This window comes from Podarcis bocagei, assembly GCF_964188305.1.
Source record: "Podarcis bocagei genome assembly, chromosome: 15".
Taxonomy (NCBI): domain Eukaryota; kingdom Metazoa; phylum Chordata; class Lepidosauria; order Squamata; family Lacertidae; genus Podarcis; species Podarcis bocagei.
Window position 1 is genome coordinate 35119812 of NC_138141.1, and position 23954 is coordinate 35143765.

Here is a 23954-nt window from a genome sequence, read left to right on the forward strand (position 1 = left end):
GCGTACAAATAATAATAATAATAATAATAATAATAATAATAATAATAATAATAATAATATGATGTCTACTCCACCTGGAGCCCCTTGGAGGAAAGGTGGAATATAAGTGCAAATTAATAACCCATGCTTTTGATTTTAAATGTGGGGAATAGGTTAGCGTGGAAACGCTGAGTGTGCAGCTCTTCCGAGTCCCCAACGCCTCAGGGAACGCATTTTTTGCCTCATGAAATGTGACTAATTATTTACTTGGCGGTAGGCCTCTCTCCGTAGGCCGCGCTGCCCTCCCTTTTGAGTTGGGGGAGAGAAAAACACACACAACCACCCCGTGTATACAAAACCCTAGTCAAGGGAGCTCCCTTTCCAGGTGGGAACAACAGGCTTTTTATATTGCCTCTTCTGGATCTCGCCAAGCGGGTGAGAATAAAGATTTACAGTGTTTGGGAGATTAAAGGCCCTTGTTACGTTGTTCAAATACCACGAGATTAGTTTCCAAGGCGACGGATGCCAGTTGCCATAGGCACCGTAGGGGCCTGGAATTGAGATTGAGGATGTATTTATTTATTTTTTACCCTGGTCACGCAAACAGTAGCTGAACCGCAGTTGTGTGTGCACGCGTGCATGTGTGTGTTTAGCAGAAAGCAAGGAGAGGGTGAGGGAAAAGATGGTTGTGACTCTGAAATTTTAATGTTCAGTATTTTATTATGTTTTTATATAAGTTTGAAGCTGGCCAGAGTGGCTGGGGCAACCCAGGGTATAAAACAACAACATTTACAGTGGTAAATGTTTTTATTACAGTGGGATGCGGGCGGCGCTGTGGGTTAAATCACAGAGCCTAGGACTTGCCGATCAGAAGGTCGGCAGTTCAAATCCCCGCTGCTCGGTCCCTGCTCCTGCCAACCTAGCAGTTCGAAAGCATGTCAAAGTGCAAGTAGATAAATAGGTACCGCTCCGGTGGGAAGGTAATCGGCGTTTCTGTGTGCTGCTCTGGTTCGCCAGAAGCGGTTTAGTCATGCTGGCCACGTGACCTGGAAGCTGTGCGCCGACTCCCTCGGCCAATAAAGCGAGATGAGCGCTGCAACCCCAGAGTCGGTCACGACTGGACCTAATGGTCAGGGGTCCCTTTACCTTTACTTACCTTGGGTTACATACGCTTCAGGTTACATACGCTTCACATTACAGACTCCGCTAACCCAGAAATATTACCTCGAGTTAAGAACTTTGCTTCAGGATGAGAACAGAAATTGTGCTTCGGCAGTGCAGCGGCAGCAGGAGGCCCCATTAGCTAAAGTGGTGCTTCAGGTTAAGAACAGTTTCATGTTAAGAACGGACCTCCGGAACGAATTAAGTACTTAACCCAAGGTACCACTGTATTATTATTATTATTATTATTATTATTATTATTATTATTACTATTATTGAATAGGATGTCCCTGTTTTCATCGGAGACATGTTGGAGGATATGTCTTAATTGTTTCATAACATGCTGTGTGCCGCCCTGGCTTTTTGGGGTGGAAGGGAAGGATAGTCATTTAATTATTAAATTAACTATGTGGAGGACAAACACGACTCCGAGGGAGCCAGTTTCGTTTCACTTCCTCTAGATTTGTGACTCAGGTCATTCTTGTTTAAAGAGCCCTGATTGGTTGAGGAATTCCTTGCTTGGTTCCTGCTTCTCTCGTTATTCATTTTATTATATTGGATCATTTTCTCAGTGCATATTTCTAAATATGATAGATGCCTTTTGTGCAAAAGGCAAGGTGAATTCCCACCCCACCCCCATAAAATAAAGTTAAATAGTAACAAGTACTGAGGTGTCCTTAATAACATAACAAAATTTGAAAAAACTATTCTCCTGCAAAAACTATTTTAAAAGTCACCCCCTTGTCTTAAATCCCAGTTTAAAGAGTAGGGTTGGGGGATATCTGGTTTTCAACATTGTCATATATCACCAGTTAAACACTGCAATATACTGATAGATCATGATGTCTGAAATAAGGATGGAGCTATGTAGAGGCATTGGGTGGCTTCACATTTAACCCTGTATTGTGATTTTTGCATAGCGCACACACACACCATGATGCCAGGTCCAAAATTATGAAATGGATATCACAATATGGACTTCAAACCAGTTTGGGATGATATATCAATATATCACCCAGCCTTACTTAAGAGAGCTGTGTGTTTCTAAGACTTAAGGTAAAGGTAAAGGGACCCCTGACCATTAGGTCCATTCGTGGCCGACTCTGGGGTTGCGACGCTCATCTCGCTTTATTGGCCGAGGAAACCGGCGTACAGCTTCTGGGTCATGTGGCCAGCATGACTAAGCCACTTCTGGAGAACCAGAGCAGGGCATGGAAACGCCGTTTACCTTCCCACTGGAGCAGTACCTATTTATCTACTTGCACTTTGACGTGCTTTCGAACTGCTAGGTTGGCAGGAGCACGGACCGAGTAACAGGAGCTCACCCCATCACGGGGATTTGAACCGCTGACCTTCTGATCAGCAAGTCTTAGGCTCTGTGGTTTAACCAACAGCGCCACCCGCGTCCCGTTTTTTAAAAAATGCTCCAAGTGCAGACTTTCATTATCGGTGACTTTGGAAGGTACATTTTGATTGGCAAGGAATTTAACGGCCTCTCTCGAGGGAATGCAGAAAGCAATCTTTGTGATTAGGAAGAGCGGAGCGAAGGGGAGAGGGAATAGGCTGCAAGTGATGAATTGAGATGGTCTTAGTTCATTAATACACCTTGCTAATTTTAGCCTTCCTTCTGAAACCTTTGCTTCTGCGCTGTGCAATTTCCCAGCTAGCATCGGAAGTTTGTTTTCATTCTTTTTGTGGGGCGGTGCCCCCGGAAGTGCCTGCTGGGTCCCGACAGTGACCCATCTAGTCCAGCACAGTGGCCAGCCACATGCCTGTGGGAAACTCACAAGCAGGATTCAAGCACAAAAGCTCTCTTCTCTCCTGTGGTTTCCAGCAACTGGTATTCAGAAGCATTGCTGCTTCCAGCCATGGAAGCAGAGCATAGCCATCATGGCTATTAGCCCTTGATAGCCTTATCCTCCCTGAATTTGTCCAATCCTTTTTTGAAGCCATCTAGTTCAACAACCTCAGATATGCAGATGACACAGCCTTGATGGCAGAAAGTGAGGAGGAATTAAAGAACCTTTTAATGAGGGTGAAAGAGGAGAGTGCAAAATATGGTCTGAAGCTCAACATCAAGAAAACCAAGATCATGGCCACTGGGCTCATCGCCTCCTGGCAAAGGGGAAGAAATGGAGGCAGTGAGAGATTTTACTTTCTTGGGCTCCATGATCACTGCAGATGGTGACAGCAGCCACAAAATTAAAAGGAGCCTGCTTCTTGGGAGAAAAGCTATGACAAACCTAGACAGCATCTTAAAAAGCAGAGACATCACCTTGCCAACAAGAGAAGACTCCCTGGAAAAGACCCTGATGTTGGGAAAGATGGAGGGCACAAGGAGAAGGGGATGACAGAGGACGAGATGGTTGGATAGTGTTCTTGAAGCTACCAGCATGAGTTTGACCAAACTGCGGGAGGCAGTGGAAGACAGGAGTGCCTGGTATGCTCTGGCCCATGGGGCCACGAAGAGTCGGACACGACTAAAAGACTAAACAACAACAGTTTGGAGGTCATCACTGCCTCTTGTAGCAGTGAGTTCCACAGTTTAACTATGTACCGCGTCCTGAATCTCTGTCCTGAATCTTTCCATGTTCAGATGTCCAGGAATTCTAGTGTTATGAGAGAGGGAGAAGAAAACCTTTCTCTATCCACTACCTCTACACCATGAATACTTCTATAAACTTCTATCGTTCCTTCCTACTTGCCTTTTCTCTAAACTAAAAAATTCCCGGACGCTGCAACCTTTTTCCATCGGGGAGTTGCTCCATCTCCTCGGCCGTTTCAGCAGCCCTTTTCTGAAAAATTTCCTTGGCAGATCCAGGAAATTTGTGCAACAAGCGCATGTTTGTAGGTGAAGCAGGATTCACTAGCAACATTCTCAGGTGCACATTTAAATCCTGGGAACTGTAATTTGTTAAGGCTGCTGGAAGATGTAGCTCTGCAAGGGGTTAAACTGCAGTTCCCAGGGTTCTTTGGGGGAAGTTGTGTGCTTTCAACATGCTTTAAACATATGGTGCCTTGCCTTGCCCTGGCCTGTGAGCTTGAGGAGCCAAGCCACTGCTTTCTCTGACGCTCCCTTTTCACTAACCACTTTCTTCTTGCCTTGACCATATGTCTTGTCTCGTCTCTTGGCTGCCTTCTGTCTGCCACCCCTACATGTCACTGCTAATTTACTGTAGCATTCAGCATTTACTATTGTCTGATGCCCCCAGAAACTGAAGTGGGCTTTTTTGTTTATTTGGCAGAGGAGTCGAGTCGAATGTTCAACTGCTGGTCGAAATTTCACACAACCGAACCAGGCCTATGTGAATTTAATTACAGGTGTGTTCATCCTCTTTTTTTATTTTTTAAGGAGAATGAAATCTAAATAACCTCCTGTGCTCATTCTCCTTCCTCTACGCTTTGAGAGAATTTAGAAGTAAGCGAAACAGTGGCTGTGGGGTGTGTGAGTGTGTAGTGCTTTGCTGCAGCACACGAGAGTTTATGTCTTTGATCTCAAACAGCCCCATCACCAAAGGGATGCTGAACCCCAGGGAGCGGCATCCTTTTGAAACAGAAGCTTGAACGAATTCCCTCCAGATCTTCCAGAAATCAAAATAGAACGGCCTCTCTTTTTTCATGTCGGCAAAAGCTGTCTTGATTTTTTTTAAAAAAATATGCTTTGCTCTCTCCCTTTCTCTATTCCCCTTAAACCACCCTGGGAACTGTAGCTCTGTAAGGGAAATAGGGGTCTCCTAACAACTCTCAGCACATGTAAGAAACTATGGTTCCCAGGATTCCTTGGGGGAAGCCATGGCTCTTTAAGAACTGGAAGCCTGCATAGAATCAGAATTGCAGAGTTGGGGGGGACCCTGAGGGACATCTAGTCCAACCCCCTGCAATGCAGGGATCTCAACTAGATCATACATGACAGGTGGCCATCCAACCTCTGCTTAAACACTTCCAAGGAAGGAGAATCAACCACCTCTCCTGGGAGTAGGTTCCACGGTCAAAAAGCTCTGTCAGAAAGCTTTTCCTGATGTTTATCTCCTTTCTTGTAACTTGAATCCATTGGTTTGGGTTCTACCCTCTGACGCAGGAGAAAACAAGCCAGCCATTTAGATATTTGAAGATGAGTATCATGGCACCTCTCAGTCTCCTTTTACCAGGCAAAACATAGTTCCCTCAACTGTTCCTCATAAGGCTTGGTTTCCAACCCTTTGATCATCTTGGCTACCCTCCTCTGCACACATTCCAGTTTGTCAATATCCTCCTTAAATTTTGGTGCCTGGAACTGGAAACAGTGCTCCAGGTGTGGTCTGACCAAGGCAGAATGGTGGGATAGGTTGTCCACCTTTGGTCCCCACCCTGCACTCAGCTCTCACCTGTAGTTCTTAGAAGCTGTCAGCATGTGACAGTGGCCACACTACAGGAATGGCTTTGACTGGTTGGCTAAACCAGCAGAGGGTAGCCATTGGGTCTCAAACCCTCAGTGAGTTAGGGACTTCCCTTGCATGCAGCAGACTGAATGGATGAGACCAGCAGTGGGTTCAATGGTCAAGAAGGCGGTTTCTGCATGTGCTGTAGAGGGAAGTGAGGGGCAGATGGAGCTCATCAACCTGGGAAGGTAGCCCATCTAGGAAAAGGAAAACTGATCCTAAACCTCCGCTGCCTTGAGGGTCATCTTCAGGAGAAGAAAAGGCTAAGGAGTAGCACAATTCTGGAGTGGTCTTCCTAAGATGGTTGGATGGTATCTTGTACACCTCCTTCCGGCAACTCCTGCAGCCAAACTGGCACCAAACGTATTGCTCTGCTTTCCTTTGGACCACATCAGCGAGGCCAACGGGGTGTGTGTGTGTGTCTTGTTGTCTGGACAGCCCAGGATCTCCAGACATGCTGCCCAGGCTTACACCCTGGAAAGGTCACTTCAGTGCTGCTATCATAACAGTTTGACTTCACCCCTGGAGGTGCATTCCATTGTCTCTCAAGACATAGAGATGCCAACAATTGCTTGCCTTGGTTGCCTTTTGATGGAGCATAGAATAACATTAGCTGTTTTTGTTGCTGTTGACCCATGTTACGCTTGTAGTCTACTAAGACCCTTAGACATATAGTGCAGATAGGGTTGTTTCTTGTGTTCCTTTTAAATCAGCAAATATGGAAACACCTTCAAGCTCTTGTAATTCCCCTCTGCAGTATAACAAAGCTAACCCTAATCTTATGTACAGGCCCACTAGCATACATTAACATTGTCTGCATGTTACTGGTCCTCAAAGAGGAGCGAATAATCCTGGATTTTCCCCTCCTTCTTCTCCTCCTATTTTGTGGCAGGCAGGCAGGCTGTGTTCGCAAGGTGTGTTCCCAGCCTGCCCTAGAAAAAGTGTGGAGAGAAAAGGGTGGTCCAAGGGTCTGTGGCGTTCCTAGGCAATGTTTCCCATCTGCATTTCGGGCGCTTTTTGAAATGGGAAGCATTTTCAGCGATGCAGGGTTGGTCGTTGTCCAGGGCCCAATGAATGCAGGGTGTGTGCCTATGCATGTCTTGTGAGCAAAAGGCTTAATCAATTTGAGGCCCCTGAACCTTCTTTCAAAGCCTGAGTCATCGTGCACCCTCCTTTCTCCCTGCAATGAGGACGTGAAGTCATCAACATGCCTTGGATTTGAGTAACCACAGCTTTGCCCTCCGTGTCTTGGATAAGGCCCCATGACTCTTCTCTCGGAGTCTTGTGGCTTCCGGACAGGCCTGGGCCCTGGCGCCTCTTGCTGTACGAACCCATTGGTGTCTCCATGGGCAGGTTCCTCAGAAAGGACCTGTTTGTTTAGTTAGTCCAAAGAGAAGTTCATATCTGAAGCACCCGTCTAAAAGCTCCTTCAAGGAGCTTCAGTAAGGTTATCTGGAGGTTCGGAGTACGTTGTCAGCTGATGACACTCAGCTCTATTTCTGCTTTACATCTGCAGGTGAGGCAGTGGAAGTGCTGGACCAGGCATAGGCAAACTCCGGCCCTCCAGATGTTTGGGACTACAATTCCCATCATCCCTAGCTAACAGGACCAGTGGTCAGGGATGATGGGAATTGTAGTCCCAAACATCTGGAGGGCCGGAGTTTGCCTATGCCTGTGCTGGACCAATATCTTGCCTCGGTAATGGACTGGATGAGAGCCAACAAATTGAAGCTTGATCCAGGAAAGACTGTGGCACTGTTAGGAGGCAGTTCCCCAGACTGGGTGGATGGGAGGTCACCTGCTCCTGATGGGGTTACACTGCCTCTGAAGGAGTGGGTACATAGCATGGGGGTACTCCTGGATCCTTTGCTGTTGCTCAAAGTTCAGGTGGCCTCGATGGCACGGAGTGCCTTCCATCAGCTTCAGCTGGCGGCCCAGGCTGCACACTTATCTGGATATTGATAGATTCAGGTAGGTAGCCGTGTTGGTCTGACGCAGTTGAAATAATTTTTTAAAAATATAAAATAGTCTAGTAGCACCTTAGAGACCAACTAAGTTTGTTCTAGTTGTGAGCTTTCGTATGCTTTTTGAAGAAGTGTGCATGCACACAAAAGCTCATACTTAGAACAAACTTAGTTGGTCTCTAAGGTGCTACTAGACCAGGGGTCAGCAAACTTTTTCAGCAGGGGGCTGGTCCACTGTGCCTCAGACCTTTTGAGGGGCCGGACTTTATTTTTTTGGGGAAAATGAACGAATTCCTATGCCCCACAAATAACCCAGAGATGCATTTTAAATAAAAGGACACATTCTACCCATGTAAAAATATGCTGACTCCCAGACCGTCCGCGAGCCGGATTTAGAAGGCGATTGGGCCGGATCCAGCCCCTGGGCCTTAGTTTACCTACCCATGTGCTAGACTATTTTATATATTTTATATTTTTTAAATTATTTCAACTGGATAGGAGTAGCCTAACTTCTGTTGTCTATGCTCTGGTAACTTCTAGGTTAGATTACTGCAATGCGTTATATGTAGGGCTGCCTCTGAAGACAGTTTGGGAATTTCAGCTGGTGCAGAATTTGGCAGCCAAGTTGCCCACCAGGGCAAAACCGTTTGAGCATATGACACCGATCCAAGCCTGCTTGCACCAACTGCCAGTTTCTGGGTCTAGTTCATAGCGCTGGTTTTGACCCACAACTTTAAATCCAAGACTGGCCTACGAAACTACTTTCTTCACTTCTGCTTTTATTTATTAAAAAGCTGTGGTTCCCACATGCCTCCCCAACCTCAAAACTCCTGTTTCGTTTGGCAGTTGTGTGTGGTTATTACATAAGTCTCTCACCACAGAAGATGTTTTTCTGCTGGGCCTTGGGGAGACCTGGTGACAAACAAGGTTGCCGTGAGCTTGTGCCCCTTTAATAGTCAAGTAGAAAAAGGAATTTCAACAGGCTTCTTCTACACAGCGGTGTATGAGCCCTTTTCTTGCTTTCAACTGCCCCTTGGACCTGTGACAACCTGCTTCTTTTATCTATTATTTGTTAAATTTGTATCCCACCCTTTCTCCCCAAGCATCGCAGGGCGGCAAACAGATACACAAAGCCAAACAAAACAAAACAAAACAAAAAACAAAAACACGAACCAGCAAAAACATTCTAAAAATGATGACAACCACAAAGGTTGCCAGGAATAGTATTCTTCGGTCACCAAATGTCAGGGCAAACTTCCACATTCCTCCTGAAAGTTAATAATGACAGAGATGAAGATAATAATGATGATAGAGACTAACTAGGAAGGGCATTCCACAACCGAGGGGACCACCACTGAAAAGTCCCTGCCAACGCAAAATTTACATTAGTTGCCCCACCCACTTTTGCCTCTGGCCCCACCCACTGCTGTCATGCGGCTCTTGGAAGGTTATTTCTATTTTATCGTACAGACCTACGCCTCTGCCATCCTGGGAAGCATATATGTGCCTCTCCCCACCAGCTTTCAGATGTGTCCGAAGTATGACCACTTGTTCTAAAATAGGTGGGGGGAACTTGCTCCTCCCCAAAGCTGTACAACTATGGGGAAAAGTCTGTTAGTCCTACTCTGAATAGACACACTGAAATTAGCGAATATGGCAAAAGCCACAGCTGCACCACACTTTTAAAGCGCTCTGATGCCACTTGAAAGAGTCGTGGCACATTGGTACATCTGTATTGTAAAGTAATATGTGAAAACCAATAAAAAGGGGGGGAAATAAAAAAATGAAAGAAAGTCATGGCTCCCCCCAAAGAATCCTGGGAAATGTAGTTTGTGAAGAGTGCGAAAAGCTCTTAGGAGGACACCCCCCCCCGTTCCCCTCACAGAGGGACAACCTCCAGAGTTCCCTGTGAGGAGGGACTGATAGTTAAACCACACTGGGAACTGTAGCTCTTTGAAGGAATGGGGTGCATGCGTGTGTTTCCTAACACCTGCAACAAACTACACCTCCCAGGATTCTTTGGGGGAAGCCATGATGGTTTAAAGCGGTATGAGGCTGCTTTAAATGTATATAGAGTAGACAGAGGAGGCCTTAATAAACACACAATCTCTGCAGTTGACCAGTCGTCGGTTTATATAATCACCTTCAATGGGTGGCTGGGAGTTTTTTTTCTCTTTCTGTGTGTGCTCATTTCAAAATGGTGGCTGCTCTGTGGGTTTCTCCCCCCTCCCACCCCAGTCGCTCAGCCAGCCTGAAGTGAAGGTCAAATCCTGGCCTGCTTGTAATCAATAGGAGCTTTGTTACTGACTCTGGGGTTGGAGCAGTGTGTGTGTATGTGTGGAGATTAATCTTTAATTGCTTCTTGGCTGAACTTCAAACAGGGTGGATTTTTATTTTTTTTGTAATAAGATTTTCCATTGTGCCCAGAGTTGCTGGAGGATATAGGTCACTTTTTTCCAGCTTTTTGTCAAAGTTGCCATCCCACCCCCCTTCCCTCTGTGTTAAAAACAAAGAGCAATACCCCCCACCCCCCCGCTCCTGCTGAAACTTCAGATTGAGCCTTTTTTGGTTCATAAAGATCACGGTGACTTAACACATGTGCTGGAATCTCCGTGTTTCCCTCACCTGACGGATCTTTCCCCCTGGCTTATTTTGCTTTAAAGGCCATGTGGGACCAATTATTTATTTCCTGCAGAAACGCATGTTAAGATGGCCAGGAGCTGCTTTGAGTTAGTGTAAAAAGAGCCTCGGTTTCCAAGGATTCGGAAATTCTAGTGCATAAAAGAGCGCTTTTCTTTCTTTTTAATGTGAAAAGCTGGTGTAGTCAATAAACATTGATTCACTTTGAATGGGAGTGTTTGAAGATCCCGACTCTTTTTTTTTTTAAGGAAGGGAGAAGAAACTGTATTCCGAGTTTGCGATGGAATCTTGGTAACAGAACAGCTTTTATAAATATGTGCCCTCTGTTTGATAATCGGAAATATTTATTAGTCAATATTCTCATGTCTGGTGCAGGGATGATAATATAAACCAAGGGGGAAATTGTTGCCTAAGAATCCCAATATTTCTCTTTGTTTTCCCTTCGTCTTGTTAACCGTCCTGCGATCTTCAGAGGTATATACATTTAATTTTTTTTAAAAAAAGAATAATAAATGAAACTTTAGACTCCTCCCCCTGTTGCCTAAGCTCCACCCACCCTGCACTGTTATGGCAGAGCGGGAGAGACTTGCAACAGGTTCCACCTACTCTGACAAGCGCATTGCACGTTCTGAATTTCATTCTGATCCTGATCCCAGGGACTGGGAAAGGAAGAGGCGAAGTTTCGCAGGGAGGGATCAGGTCTGACTGTTGGAAGATTGGGGACTTTTTCATGCAGCACGTTAACTATGGACCCCTCACTTTTGCAGGAATGATAGCCACCAATTTGGCTGGCTTTAACAGAGAACTGGGTAAATTCAAGGAGGGTACAGCTTATCATGGTGGCTGGGATGTGTGCCTCCACAGTCAAGAGGCAGTATCCTTCTGAATTCCAATTGCTGGAAACCACAGGAGGGGGAGAGTCATGTCTTCGCTGTGAGCAAATGCTTGGCCACTGTGAGAACAGGATGCTGGGCTAATGGCCCAGTGTCCTGTCATGGACTGGTTGGATGCAGAGAGAGTGGTGGGAGGCACCAGCTAGGGAACCCCCAAGGGAAGAAGGCTCAGAGCACAGGGAGTGGTGGTGGGACAACGATGAGGGGTTAGAGGGAGAAGACTGGGAGGAGGTGGTGTCTGAAGCTGAAAGGGGAACAGGGTTTAGTGAGAGGGAAGAGGCTGCGGCAGAGAGCAGTTCAGAATCAGAAGTAGAAGCGAAGGCTGGAGAGGAAGGGGACAAAGAGGCAGAGATGAAGCAGACTGCTGAAGAAGCCAGGGAGGCTCCCCTTCCTGCTGCGACCAGTTTCCCTCCCTCTGATGTGACAGAACCAGAAGAGGTATGAAGAGGGAGGAGCAAAGATAGACAAGCCAAAGAAGTCTCCAGTTGCAAGGAATGGACCTGAGGGAGGAGGCAAGACCTACTGGGAAGTGTTGCTGTGCTCACTAGGCCTGTTTGGTTTCTTTGGATAAAGAGTTAACTTCACTGATGCCTTGTGACTTATTACTGACCTGCTCCCGAGTCCTGCCTTGACATTGCCTGATCCAGGAGGCTCTTCTTATGTTAAGAAATGAGCGGAGGGTTATGTGGGAGAAAAATTAGCTGTTCTAAAGAACCCAACTTTGAGAAGGGACCATGGCTCAGTTGATAGAGCACCTGGCAGAGGGTCCCATATTTAATTCCCTGCAGCTTGAGTTGGGCTGAGAGAGATCCATGTCCAAACTCCTGGAGAGCTGCTGCCTGCCAGTGTAGGAAATACTGAGCTGGGTGAGCCAATGGCCTGACTCACTATAAAGAAGCTTATTCTGTTCCCTTGCTGCCATGCCCCGCCCATCTCTACCCGTTCCTGTTTTCCGTACTGCCACCTAAACCTACCGCCCGCTTTTCAAGTTTTCCTTCAGAAACTTGGGAGCTAAAACCTTGGCTTTAATTTGAAATGCTCAGGATGATTCTCTGGAGATGGCCCTTTGGATGTTGTAGGCGACATTACCAGGAGGCGATCGCAGGCCCGTAGATAATTCCTGGGGTCCTGCAAAATAAGTACACCGTGTGTTTGCATTTCTAGCCCTTTTATAGCCTCCTTCGGCAAGTTGAGAAGCTGCGCAAAGCTGCACTTAATGGGAAACTGCATCTGCAGAAGTTTGGTTCAAAGGACGTGCACGCCAGGGGGACTCCCATGCAAGCTTCCCTCAGCTCATAAAACGGGAGTGATGCAACTGTATTGGGTTAATGGGCCCAAGAGGCTGTTATGGTTTCAATGTGCAACAGGAGAGAGAGGTGGTTAAAAGCGACTGGAAACACTCTATTTGTGTACAGTGGTACCTCGGGTTACATACGCTTCAGGTTACAGACTCCGCTAACCCAGAAATAGCACCTCAGGTTAAGAACTTTGCTTCAGCATGAGAACAGAAATCGTGCTCCAGCGGCGCGGCGGCAGCGAGAGGCCCCATTAGCTAAGTGGTGCTTCAGGTTAAGAACATTTTCAGGTAAAGAACGGACCTCTGGAATGAATTAAGTACCTAACCTGAGGTACCACTGTAGTCCGAAATCCTAGAGAGCTTCTGCCAGCCAGTGTAGGCATTACTGAGCTGGATGGGTGCAGTGTCCTGACTCAGCACCAGGCAGTTTCCTATGCTCTGAGAGGGCTGAGGGAAAGCGAAATGGATCCCCCCCAAAATGGTGGTCCCTTCTGTGGTCAGCTCTCCTTCCATTTCAGTTCTTGCCTTGCTGCCTTGTTCACCTGAAGAGTTGATTTCTTCAGTGAGCTAAAAGCTATTGAGATGAGCACCAAATGGAGCAGAAAGGTTGGGCCAGAGCAAAGCTCTCTGTCACTGATGTTGACAAAGAGTTGGGCAGGGCTTTAGAAGTAATGAGATCCAGCCTTCACTGATCTAGCTCTCCATCCTGGATGTATAATTCCCATCCTCCCTGACTGTTCTGTCCTCACTGGGCACCTGAACAGCCAGCAGCAATGCCAATGTGGGCAGCAACCAAAGCAGCATTCAGGACTGGTCAGAGTCCAAGCAAGCAGAGTGCTCAGCAAAGGGTCAGGCGACACACAAAGCCAGAGCTGTCCAAGTCAGGTTTGGCACAAGCAAGAGATCCAGTAGCAGGGCAGGTGCCACAACTGAGAAGGCCCTCTGCCTGGTTCCCTGTAACCTCACTTCTCACAGGGAGAGAACTGCCAGAAGGCCCTCAGAGCTGGACCTCAGTGTCCGGGCTGAATGATGGGGGTGGAGACGCTCCTTCAGGTATACTGGGCCGAGGCCGTTTAGGGTTTTAAAGGTCAGCACCAACACTTTGAATTGTGCTCGGAAACGTACTGGGAGCCAGTGTAGGTCTTTAGGATCGTCAAGCTTTATAAAAATGTGAATTGAGCAGGTGCAAAGATGGCAACAGAATTAGGGTTGCCATATGGCCATAATTTTCCAGACATTGCCAGGATACAGCCATTGGAAACAGTGTCCGGGCGGGAATCGCTTAAATGTCCGGGAAAATCCAGACGTATGGCAACCCAAGTCGGAAGTGTAGATTTTGGTGAATTTCCTTTAAAATAGCTCAAAATCTTCTTTGTTTTTTTGAGATCTTGTAGGCTCAACAACTTTTGTGTCCAGATTTTCACTTTTTGAAATTTGGCAACAGAATGCCAATTTTTTCAGAGTTTTGGAGCTGATCAACACCCTTCTCGCCACTGCTTCTGAATTCATCAGGCATTGCCCCGCATCCTATTGCAGCCCAAGTTCTCCATCATAAGGACTAGAGACCTGCTGTTCTCAAAAGTAAATAAAAAGTGGCCATGGTAAAAGCTTGGACCTGGTGAAGCACTTGGAGACATTGCAAAACAAAGCTGAACTTTCTCCCAAGGAAAGCAAACGCTCCTCCTGTTGTGCTCCCCATGCCCCGAACGCACCCTCAACCTGCCCCCTCCTCCTTCTACTTCCATATGCTTCCTCTTCTCTCTCCCTTCCACTGGTTTCCCCGCAAATCTGTCTGCAACCGTCAAAAACCAGGTCACGTTGCTTTCTCTGCATTCCAGAATCTCTGCCTTTGGCTGTGAGCCACCAGAACAGGACAGTGGTGAAGGATTTTGCTCACCGGATCAGCAAAAATCCATTTGCTTCATGATGGCACCTTGCACAGTCTTCTCCAGAGTCAAGACCATTTGGCCTGCTCTGCCCAGTGCTGTTTCCACTGACTTGCAGCAAATCTTCAGGGTTTCAGGCAGGGAAAAGTGGTTCCCAGCTCCACCTAGAGAGCAAATTTCCAGGTTTTCAGGCAGGAGTCCTTCCCAAGCCTATCTGGAGAAGCCAAAGACTGAAGCTGCATTCCTTTTCCTGCTCAGTGGCTACTAACTCTGATGGCCTCAGAAGCAAGCCTTCCTCCTTTAGCTAGTCCTCGTCTTTTACGGAAACTCAGCCTAAGTAGAGTGAACGGTGCATTTTTTCTCTCCTGCTCTGCCTTATTTTATTATAGATTTATTGCATCTGTATCCCACCTTTTTCTCTAAAGAGCTCGAGGCGAATGTCAGTTGCTGGAAACCGCAGGAGGGGAGAACGTTGTTGCTGTCAGGTCCTGCTTGTGGGGTTTTCCATAGGTGCATCTAGTTAGCAGCTGTGAGAACAGGGCACTGGACTCAGTGAGCCCCTGGCCTCATCCAGCAGGGTTGACTTATGTTCTCTACTGCTGAGCTGCAGCCTTCACTAAGGAAGCTTCCTTATGCTGAGTCAGGCTGCTGAGTCTCTCTCTCTCTTCCAAAGATGAAAAAGCAAGCATGGTTCTTTGCATCTTCTTTTTTATAAATAAATTTATTCATTTGGTTTTTCAGATTAAAGTTTTACAGTCATATCCAACATGCAACATAGAAACAAGATTCCAGAGAATCTCCCAAACTTCCCTCCTCCCCTTTGTGGGTCCTATTATTAATCATTTCCTCCTGCGTCTTTTATAATAATCCAAATCTTTTACCTCTCCATTGTGTCCAAAATTCACCATTAAACCACAAGTGTTATTCCAATCCTACTAGCGATTTTAACTGCTTACAATGGTTTTTAAGATAAATTATAAATTCCCCCCGTGGTTCTTTGCATCTTCAGATTGGATAGGACAAGGTTATTTTTCTATCAAGCCTTGTATTTCCTATAATAAACTTAGCTCTTTCTTGTTCCACCTCTACGATTCTCATACCCTCCAACATTTCTCTGATGAAAATAGGGATGTCCAATTCTAAGGCTGCCATGGGTCCTCTTTTTCTGGGACATGTACTCTTTTTTCATGGGTAGAGTCATCATGGTGATCCATAGTTAAAAGCAGAAGTTGGCATATGTGTCCTCTTCTTTGCTCTTCAAAATACGGCAACTAGACTATTCCATATTAATAATAATAATATTATTGTTTATTCCCCTGCCCATCTGACTGGGTTGTCCCAGCCGCTCTGGGCGGCTTCCAACATGTATAAAAAATAATAAAACATTAAACATTTTAAAAGTCCCTATGCAGGGCTGCCTTCAGATGTCTTTTAAAGGTTGCATAGTTACTTATCTCCTTGGCTCGGGGGTCACATAACTCAATACCCTCCAACATATATCTGATGATAATAGGGATGTCCTAAGGAAAAGCAGGACATTCCAGGTTTAAATTAGACACCAGGATGTCTTCTGTAAATCTGGGACATTTGGAGGGTTTGGATTCTATGTCTAGATGGGCCTTTGTATGTTCCTTCTGAGTGCGGCAGTTTTGCTCAGAGTCAATATCTGCATCCAAGCTTGATCTTAGCAATTGCTCATTAGAAGAAAATATTTAATTATGATATATTTTTAAGGCATTGGCCAACCCATTTAAAACGCCCCCCATCTCCTTCCTCATTTCTTTCCTCTGCCAGTCGTGTTTTGCATCCATCCTTGCACGGTGGGGAGAAGGAGTTTGAGCCCAGACCCCCACAGAGCCTTGAGGAATCTTTTTGTCTGCTTAGCAAATTGAGTTAAACCGAGCTGGCTTCATTCTTATTCTCCAGACAGGCGCTCCCAGACTCAACAATTCCTCCTCTTCTCCTCCATTAGAGGTTTTCTGTCTCTGTTCCCCTGCCCACCCCCACAACTGTGAATGATGGCCATTTTTATCGCCACTCCCTTTTAGCAGTGGAGGTTGCTCCCACAAGGGCCACATTCACATACAACACCACTTTAAGCCCTCACGGCTTCCCCCAAAGCATTCTGGGAGCTGTAGTTTGTTATGGGTGCTGAGAGTCGTTAGGAGACCCCTGTTCCCCTCACAGAGCTACAGTTCCTGGAGGTCCCTCTGTGAAGAGCGGTTGGTTGTTAGACCACTCTGGGAATTGTAGCATTGTGACGGGGAACACACATCCATGGCGGGGGGAAAGAGTTGTTGCAAAACAAGAGCCAGTGTAGTGCAGTGGTCAGAGTGTCAGACTAGGACCTCGGAGGTAAAGGTAAAGGGACCCCTGACCATTAGGTCCAGTCGTGACCGACTCTGGGGTTGCAGCGCTCATCTCGCTTTATTGGCCGAGGGAGCCGGGGTACAGCTTCCAGGTCATGGGTCCAGCATGACGAAGCCGCTTCTGGCGAACCAGAACAGCGCACGGAAACGCCGTTTACCTTCCCGCCGGAGCGGTACCTATTTATCTACTTGCACTTTGATGTGCTTTCGAAATGCTAGGTTGGCAGGAGCAGGGACCGAGCAACGGGAGCTCACCCCGTTGCGGGGATTCGAACCGCCAACCTTCTGATCGGCAAGTCCTAGGCTCTGTGGTTTAACCCACAGCGCCACCCATGTCCCTTGGAGGACCAGAGTTCAAATCCCTACTCAGCCATGAAGCTCACTGGGTGACCTTGGGCTAGTCACATTCTCTTACCCTAGCCTACCTCACAGAGCTGTTGAGGGGATAAAATGGGGATGGGGCAGAACTGTGTCTGGGGTATAAACACAACAAATAAATAAATAAATTTCACAGCAGTTGATGGAGCTTAGTAGCCCAAGGAGGTGGGGGCAGGAGGATGAAAAGGTTTTCGACAGTGACATCACGTTGATATCATTTGTGGAGTCCTGCATCTTCGCCCAGGGATGCTCGAAAGATTTTGTAAAGCAACACCAACCTGATTTGCAGTATTTTTTAAATTTGAATTTTTGTGTGGTTTTTATTGTATGTATGGTTGCTGTAAACCGCTCTGTTTATGTTTTTGTTTTAACCCCCCCCCCCAATATGAGAAGTGGTATACAATTTTTTAAAAATTGGGATGCAGCTCTCCTGAGGTTTTAAAAACGGTTGAGATTCAGTTTTTGGCACCCCAAAAATATTTCTTAATGATAAAATGCGTTCAGAAATACGTACTCAGGGCCGTCTTTAGCAGATGCAGTGCCAGGGTGCAAATATCTGCCCAAAGCCCCCAAATTACCATGGATAGTGTTGGGGTGGCTGTAGCTGCGCACTGCCAGCCATGGGGAGGGTGCAACTCTCCCCCATGCCACTGCGGGAGAGCAATCCCTGCAGAGGCTTGGGAGGGAAGCTGTACACCCGCCAGCCTTATGGTTGGTGGGGCGCAACTGGCGTGCGTGCAGGGAAAGGGGAGGCCGCCAGCAAAGCTGTGCAGCTCCCCCACTTGCTGGGGTGCGCTGAGAGGCCGGCGCCCTGGCGCAACACACCACTAAGCCCTATGGGAAAGACGGCCCTGTACGTATTTTTAAGATGCATCTTTTTCAGAAAAAGAAATCACAAGTGGATAGGGAAGCAGATGGAATAGACTTATGAATGAACACACAGAAAACTGATATGGTCCGGAAATAGACTGACCCATCCACCCCTATTCTATTCTAGTCATTCCTCCCCTCTGTTCCCCACCCCATCCTTCTGCTTTTCTCTGGGTTGGAGGAATCCCTCCCCCTTATCGAGACGGAGCGTTTTGTCATAGCAGCCCTCCACCCACAACCTGCAGCGGTGTAACTGAGACACAGTCTTTTCTCACTGCCTCCCTGAGAGCCAGGCCAAGGAAACTACAGAAGCCTGTTTGTAGAAAGAAGATGAAGAAGTGAGGCAGGGTTTCGTTTTAAAAACAAAACAAAAAATCCCACCCAATGTTACTGCGCAAAAATCGTTTACAGCAGGAGGCAGGTGTTTGGGATGTGAAACAGGAAGACAGTGAGGAATAATAGGATCCAAGCGCATAACAGTTGTCAAAATCCAAATGTGTAGGTTAAGGGTTGTCAGACCCCCAAGTTTCCAGGTTTGCCTGTCCCTCTGCAGGTGGCAGGAGGAGGGCAGGAATCACCAGGTGAGCAAGAGTGGCGTTAAATGTATTTATTTTTTTATTATGACGACTAAGCACACAGCTTGCAAGCGACTGCAAATTACTGCATAGACTCTCCAGGTGGATTAGGGCGGTGATCCTGCCTTCCTCAGCTGCCTCCAACCCGTCTCCCAATTAACCTCCGTCTCCAGGAATAAGTGGTAGGAGGGAGTGCAAAGGAAGAATCACCAGGGCCTGCCCCCATGACATCAGCGGGGCCATCACTAAGTTTCAGGTTTGGGCCCTGAAATTGCAGGATCTGGGATGCACCTGAACAATGTTAGAAACTCAGATACAGTGGTGCCTCGCAAGACGAAAAGAATCCGTTCTGTGATTCTCTTCGTCTAGCGGTTTTTTTCGTCTTGCGAAGTAAGCCCATTGAAGGATTAGCGGATTAGCGCTATTAGTGGCATTTAGAGGCTTTTAGCGGCTTATCTGCTGATCGGATCAGCTGATAAGCGGCTTAGCGGCTTAGAAAAAGGGGGGAAGGGGGGGGGAAAACCAGCAGGAACTCGCAAGACATTGTCGTCTTGCGAAGCAAGCCCATAGGAGATTCGTTTTGCGAAGCACCTCCAAAACGGAAAACTCTTTCGTCTAGCGAGTTTTTCGTCTTGCGAGGCATTCGTCTTGCGGGGCACCACTGTATATGAGCTAATCGCCAAACAGCACCTTAAACCTAGGTTACAGTTGCCACAATGGAATGTCTAGGCACCATTTTGTTTTTTACAATGAAATTAATATTAAATAAGTATATATATAAATAAATAATACACTGGTTTATATTTCAAAGGGGGGGGGGGAAATCTCCACGCGGTTTAAAACACATTAAAACATCCAATAAAACAACCCAGAATAAAACAAATTCAAGCTTCAAGGAAAACATTTCAGATCCTTCTCTAAGTGACATTTTGCTTTCCCCATACCGTGAAACCTCAGAAACTGAACGCCTGTAGAATCAAATGTTTCGACTCCTGAACGATCGAAAACCAGAAGTGATTGTTCTGGTTTTCGAATGATTTTCAGAAGCCGAATGTCCGGCATGGCTTCCGATTGGCTGCAGGACGCTCCTGCAGCCAATCGGAAGCCGCACCTTGGAAGTCGAACGTTTTGGAAGTTGAATTGACTTCCAGAACGGATTCTGTTTGACTTCCAAGGTACAGCTGTATTTATTTAGCTACCTACTTAATTTATAGAGCTGCCCCATAGCAGAAGTAGTCTAGGAAGCCATGTGGTGTAGTGGTTAGAGTGTCAGACTAGGACCTGGGGGAGCAGGGTTCAAATCCCCACTCAGTCCTGAAGCTCACTGGGTGATCTTGGGCCAGTCAGCCTCTGAACCTCCCTCGCAGGGTCGTTGTAGGGATTAACTGAGGAGGTGTGGAGGTGAACCGTGTACTCCTTGGAGAAAAAGGTGGGAGATACAGTGGTACCTCGGGTTACATACACTTCAGGTTACATACGCTTCAGGTTACAGACTCCGCTAACCCAGAAATAGTGCTTCAGGATAAGAACAGAAATCGTGCTCCGGCGGCCCGGCGGCAGCAGGAGGCCCCATTAGCTAAAGTGGTGCTTCAGGTTAAGAACAGTTTCAGGTTAAGTACGGACCTCCGGAACGAATTAAGTATTTAACCTGAGGTACCACTGTAAAGGCATTAAATAAACTCTCCTGGTTGCCTGCTGAAAAATGCTGGAGGGACAAGCTAGACGGAGTTGCTCGTCGCCAGAGTGGCACCCAGAGATCTCCATGGGGTCGCAGTTGGACCTGTGCCAGTTGCAAAATGCCTGTGGCACATGGGGAATTTCTAACGCTGCTCCTGGCCCTTTGTTGCTGTTTAGTCATTTAGTCGTGTCCGACTCTTTGTGACCCCATGGACCAGAGCACGCCAGGCACTCCTGTCTTCCACTGCCTCCTGCAGTTTGGTCAAACTCATGCTGGTAGCTTCGAGAACACTGTCCAACCATCTCGTCCTCTGTCGTCCCCTTCTCCTTGTGCCCTCCATCTTTCCCAACATCAGGGTCTTTTCCAGGGAGTTTTCTCTTCTCATGAGGTGGCCAAAGTATTGGAGCCTCAGCTTCAGGCTCTGTCCTTCCAGTGAGCACTCAGGGCTGATTTCCTTCAGAATGGAGAGGTTTGGCAGCCCTTACGTAGGAGCATTCTGTGAACAGGAGGGTTCCCCATCAAACGTGAGAAGGTACCGTCTCTTCTACACCCATGTCTTTAGGAAGCTTCTCGGCAGGGCATTCTGCAACCGGGGAATGTTGTAAATGGGGCTGCGTTTAAAAACGACCTGGAAACTGCAGTTTGATTCAAAACACAACCGCAAGCCCGTTAGCAAGGACTTGGCCTTTCACTCCTATAACTGCAGCGCTTGTAACCAGCTCCCAGTCGGTTTCTGGGCTCAGTGTAAAATACTGGTATTCACCTATAGAGCCTTAAACAGCTTAGGAGCTAAACGATTGACCTCGAGGCCATATTTAGATGCCCTGCTCTGAGTGCTCCCACCATGTGACGGAGAGGGTCTTATTGCTGGTGTCTCCATTGTTATGGAATAGCTGCCCCAGAGAGGCTCACCTGGAACGTTCCTTATGATCCTTTCAGTACCACACAAAGAAAATTTTATTGGACCAGACATTTGAACAAGCCTGCGTTTTGAAACAAGTTCTAGGCTTGTGCTTTTTAAAGAAACCTGATGCTCTAGTGCAGTTTTGAGCTGAATTGCCATGCGTCTTTATTCTGTTTCCATCGGAAGAAGAGTTTTATCTTGTTCTTCTTCTTCAAATAGATTTTCTTGCTGTAATTGCTGTATTTTTAAAATATGGGATGGAGTGTTTTACAAATTTTATTGAGGGGCGGCCATATAAATATAAGTAAATAATAATAACGGAGATCTCGTTCTTGTTGGTTTCCAGGTGGCTATGGCACTGCTGGGGAAGCTGTCTGAGGGGCTTCCAAACAACTCCAGGTCTGACCAGTGGCACTTAGTCTTCTCTCAAAAAGATGAAGTCATCACCAGCTTAGTATCTGCCTTAGATTCTATGGTAAGCTTCTTCCTCTGCCTCTTCTCTGCACCAAACCGTACGACGTTAAAAAACATTAAAGTGTGGATTCCTTGTGAAGGGGCTAGCAGAGATCTAGGCGAGGGCCAAACCATGCATGATATGCAAACTTTAATGTGGTGGGAAGGTGTGTATGTGCTCAAGACAAGACTTACGGAAGTCCCCTCTAGTATCTTGCTTCCTGAGGCATCGCTGCTCTGCTGCTTTTGCGTTGGTCACTGACCCCACAGAGCAGGCACCCTCAAACGTTTTGGAACTACAACTCCCATCATCCTTAGCTAACAGGACCAGTGGTCAGGGATGATGGGCATTGTAGTCCCAAAACATCTGGAGGGCCAAGTTTGGGGATGCCTGCCACAGAGTGACGAGATGCTAGAACTCAGTGACAAGTTGTAACATGCAGGACGGATTAAAAAAAACAAACTTCTTCACACTAGCCCATAGTTAAACTGGTGATTGTTCTTCTTTTAAAGCACCCGAGTTGGTGCCAAACAAATTCTTGGAGGAGGCAGCCAGGGGCTTTTTGGCTATGGTTACAGGGAACCAGACAAGAGGGCCTTCTCGGTAGTGGTGCCTGCCCTGTGGAACGCCCTCCCTTCAGATGTGAAAGAAATAAGCAGCTATCTTATTTTTAAAAGACATCTGAAGGCAGCCCTGCTTAGGGAAGTTTTTAATATTTAATGCTGTACAGTGGTACCTTGGGTTACATATGCTTCAGGTTACAGACTCCGCTAACCCAGAAATAGTGCTTCAGGTTAAGAACTTTGCTTCAGGATGAGAACAGAAATCGTGTTCTGGTGGCGCGGCGGCAGCAGGAGGCCCCATTAGCTAAAGTGGTGCTTCAGGTTAAGAACAGTTTCAGGTTAAGTACGGACCTCCGGAACGAATTAAGTACTTAACCTGAGGTACCACTGTATTCTTTTTAACACTCGATTGGGAGCTGCCCAGAGTGGCTGGGGAAACTCAGCCAGATGGGCGGGGTATAAATAATAAATAATAAATTGTTGTTGTTGTTGTTGTTATTATTATTCCGTGGACAGAGGCAATGATGCTTCTGAATACCAGTTGATGGAAACCGCAGGCGGGGAGAGGGCTCATGTGTTCGAATCCTGCTTTCGGGTTTCCCACAGGCATCTGGTTGGCCGCAGTGAGAAGAGGCGGCTGGGCTAGATGGGCCATTGTCCTGACCCAACAGGCTCGTATTAGGTTTTTATGACACACAAAAAATGCCCATTTCATTGCACAATGATAATAAGATTCTAATACATAAAGTAAGTCGAATTGAGGTGGAGGGAAGTCACACAGATGTACCCTTATGTACATTTCTTTTTTATTATTCCACTTTTTCTGTATATTTTCATTTTTAAGTTTGGTTAACATATACTTAGAACGCGGGTGGCGCTGTGGGTTAAACCACAGAGCCTAGGACTTGCCGATCAGAACGTCGGCGGTTCGAATCCCCGCGACAGGGTGAGCTTCCGTTGCTCGGTCCCTGCTCCTGCCAACCTGGCAGTTCGAAAGCACGTCAAAGTGCAAGTAGATAAATAGGTACCGCTCTGGTGGGAAGGTAAACGGCATCTCCGTGCGCTGCTCTGGTTTTCCAGAAGCGGCTTGGTCATGCTGGCCACATGACCCGGAAGCTGTATGCCGGCTCCCTCGGCCAATAAAGCGAGATGAGCGCCGCAACCCCAGAGTCGGCCACGACTGGACCTAATGGTCAGGGCTCCCTTTAGCTTTACCTTTAACATATACTTATGTATAAGATAGTTTAAGAGTTGTGAAATTGTTTATTTTTTCTTTTCTTCTTTTTCATGACTAATTTTTAAAAAAATATTATTTTTTAAATGCCCATTTCCTCTTGCCCACTATTTGCTGAGCTGCTGTGATGTGACTGAGGGGGAAGAATCAGTCCTGGAATGTTTCCTAGGGACAGGAAAGAAGACTATGAGCTGTGCTTGGGAACATGTCAGAGAGTGGACACTGCACTCCTGTTGCCTTGTGCTGATATTACGGACAAACAGCTTCAGGGATTTGGGCTCTGAAGTGAAAATCGCTTCCTCGCATCCACAGCCAGAAGGGTTTTGAAGTCAGAATCTTTAAGAACACATATTGAGGTTTCTATTAACCTTTATGCTGGAATCTGCTGTTTGATCGTCCCTTGTGTGTTGCAAACTCCTGTGTGAGGTTTTCCACAACAAGACAGTGATGGCTTTTATCTCTGTGACAAAAGAAAATAATTTGCATGAATTTCTGCAAAAAAAGAAGAAGTAAGTCTTCTCCCCCTCTCTGCTTTTTGATGGCTTAAAAAAAAATGAATCCCATGATGAATCTTACATAATTCCCCCCCCCCCTTATAAAAGATGTGTGTGCCTGGCTACATCTCTGCATCAAAAGTGATCTTATTTTAACTACGAAAGAGATCAGACAGGGAACAGTTTGTGTGTGTTTG

General features: G+C 46.6%; 1 protein-coding gene across 6 annotated transcripts in view; it reads left to right on the forward strand.

The window, feature by feature from the left end:
- GTF2IRD1 (GTF2I repeat domain containing 1) overlaps nucleotides 1-23954 on the forward strand; it is a 92128-nt gene that overhangs the window by 23794 nt on the left and 44380 nt on the right. For 3 of the 6 annotated variants that reach the window (XM_081172934.1, XM_081172933.1, XM_081172932.1), the window contains one exon: nucleotides 21359-21487. In XM_081172934.1, coding sequence (XP_081029060.1) covers nucleotides 21365-21487 — 123 coding nt within the window. In that variant the 5' untranslated portion in view covers nucleotides 21359-21364. Of the gene's footprint in view, nucleotides 1-4385; nucleotides 4462-16500; nucleotides 16600-18334; nucleotides 18437-21358; nucleotides 21488-23954 lie in introns of those variants that run through there. The other 3 variants (XM_081172935.1, XM_081172931.1, XM_081172930.1) reach the window with 3 other exon arrangements.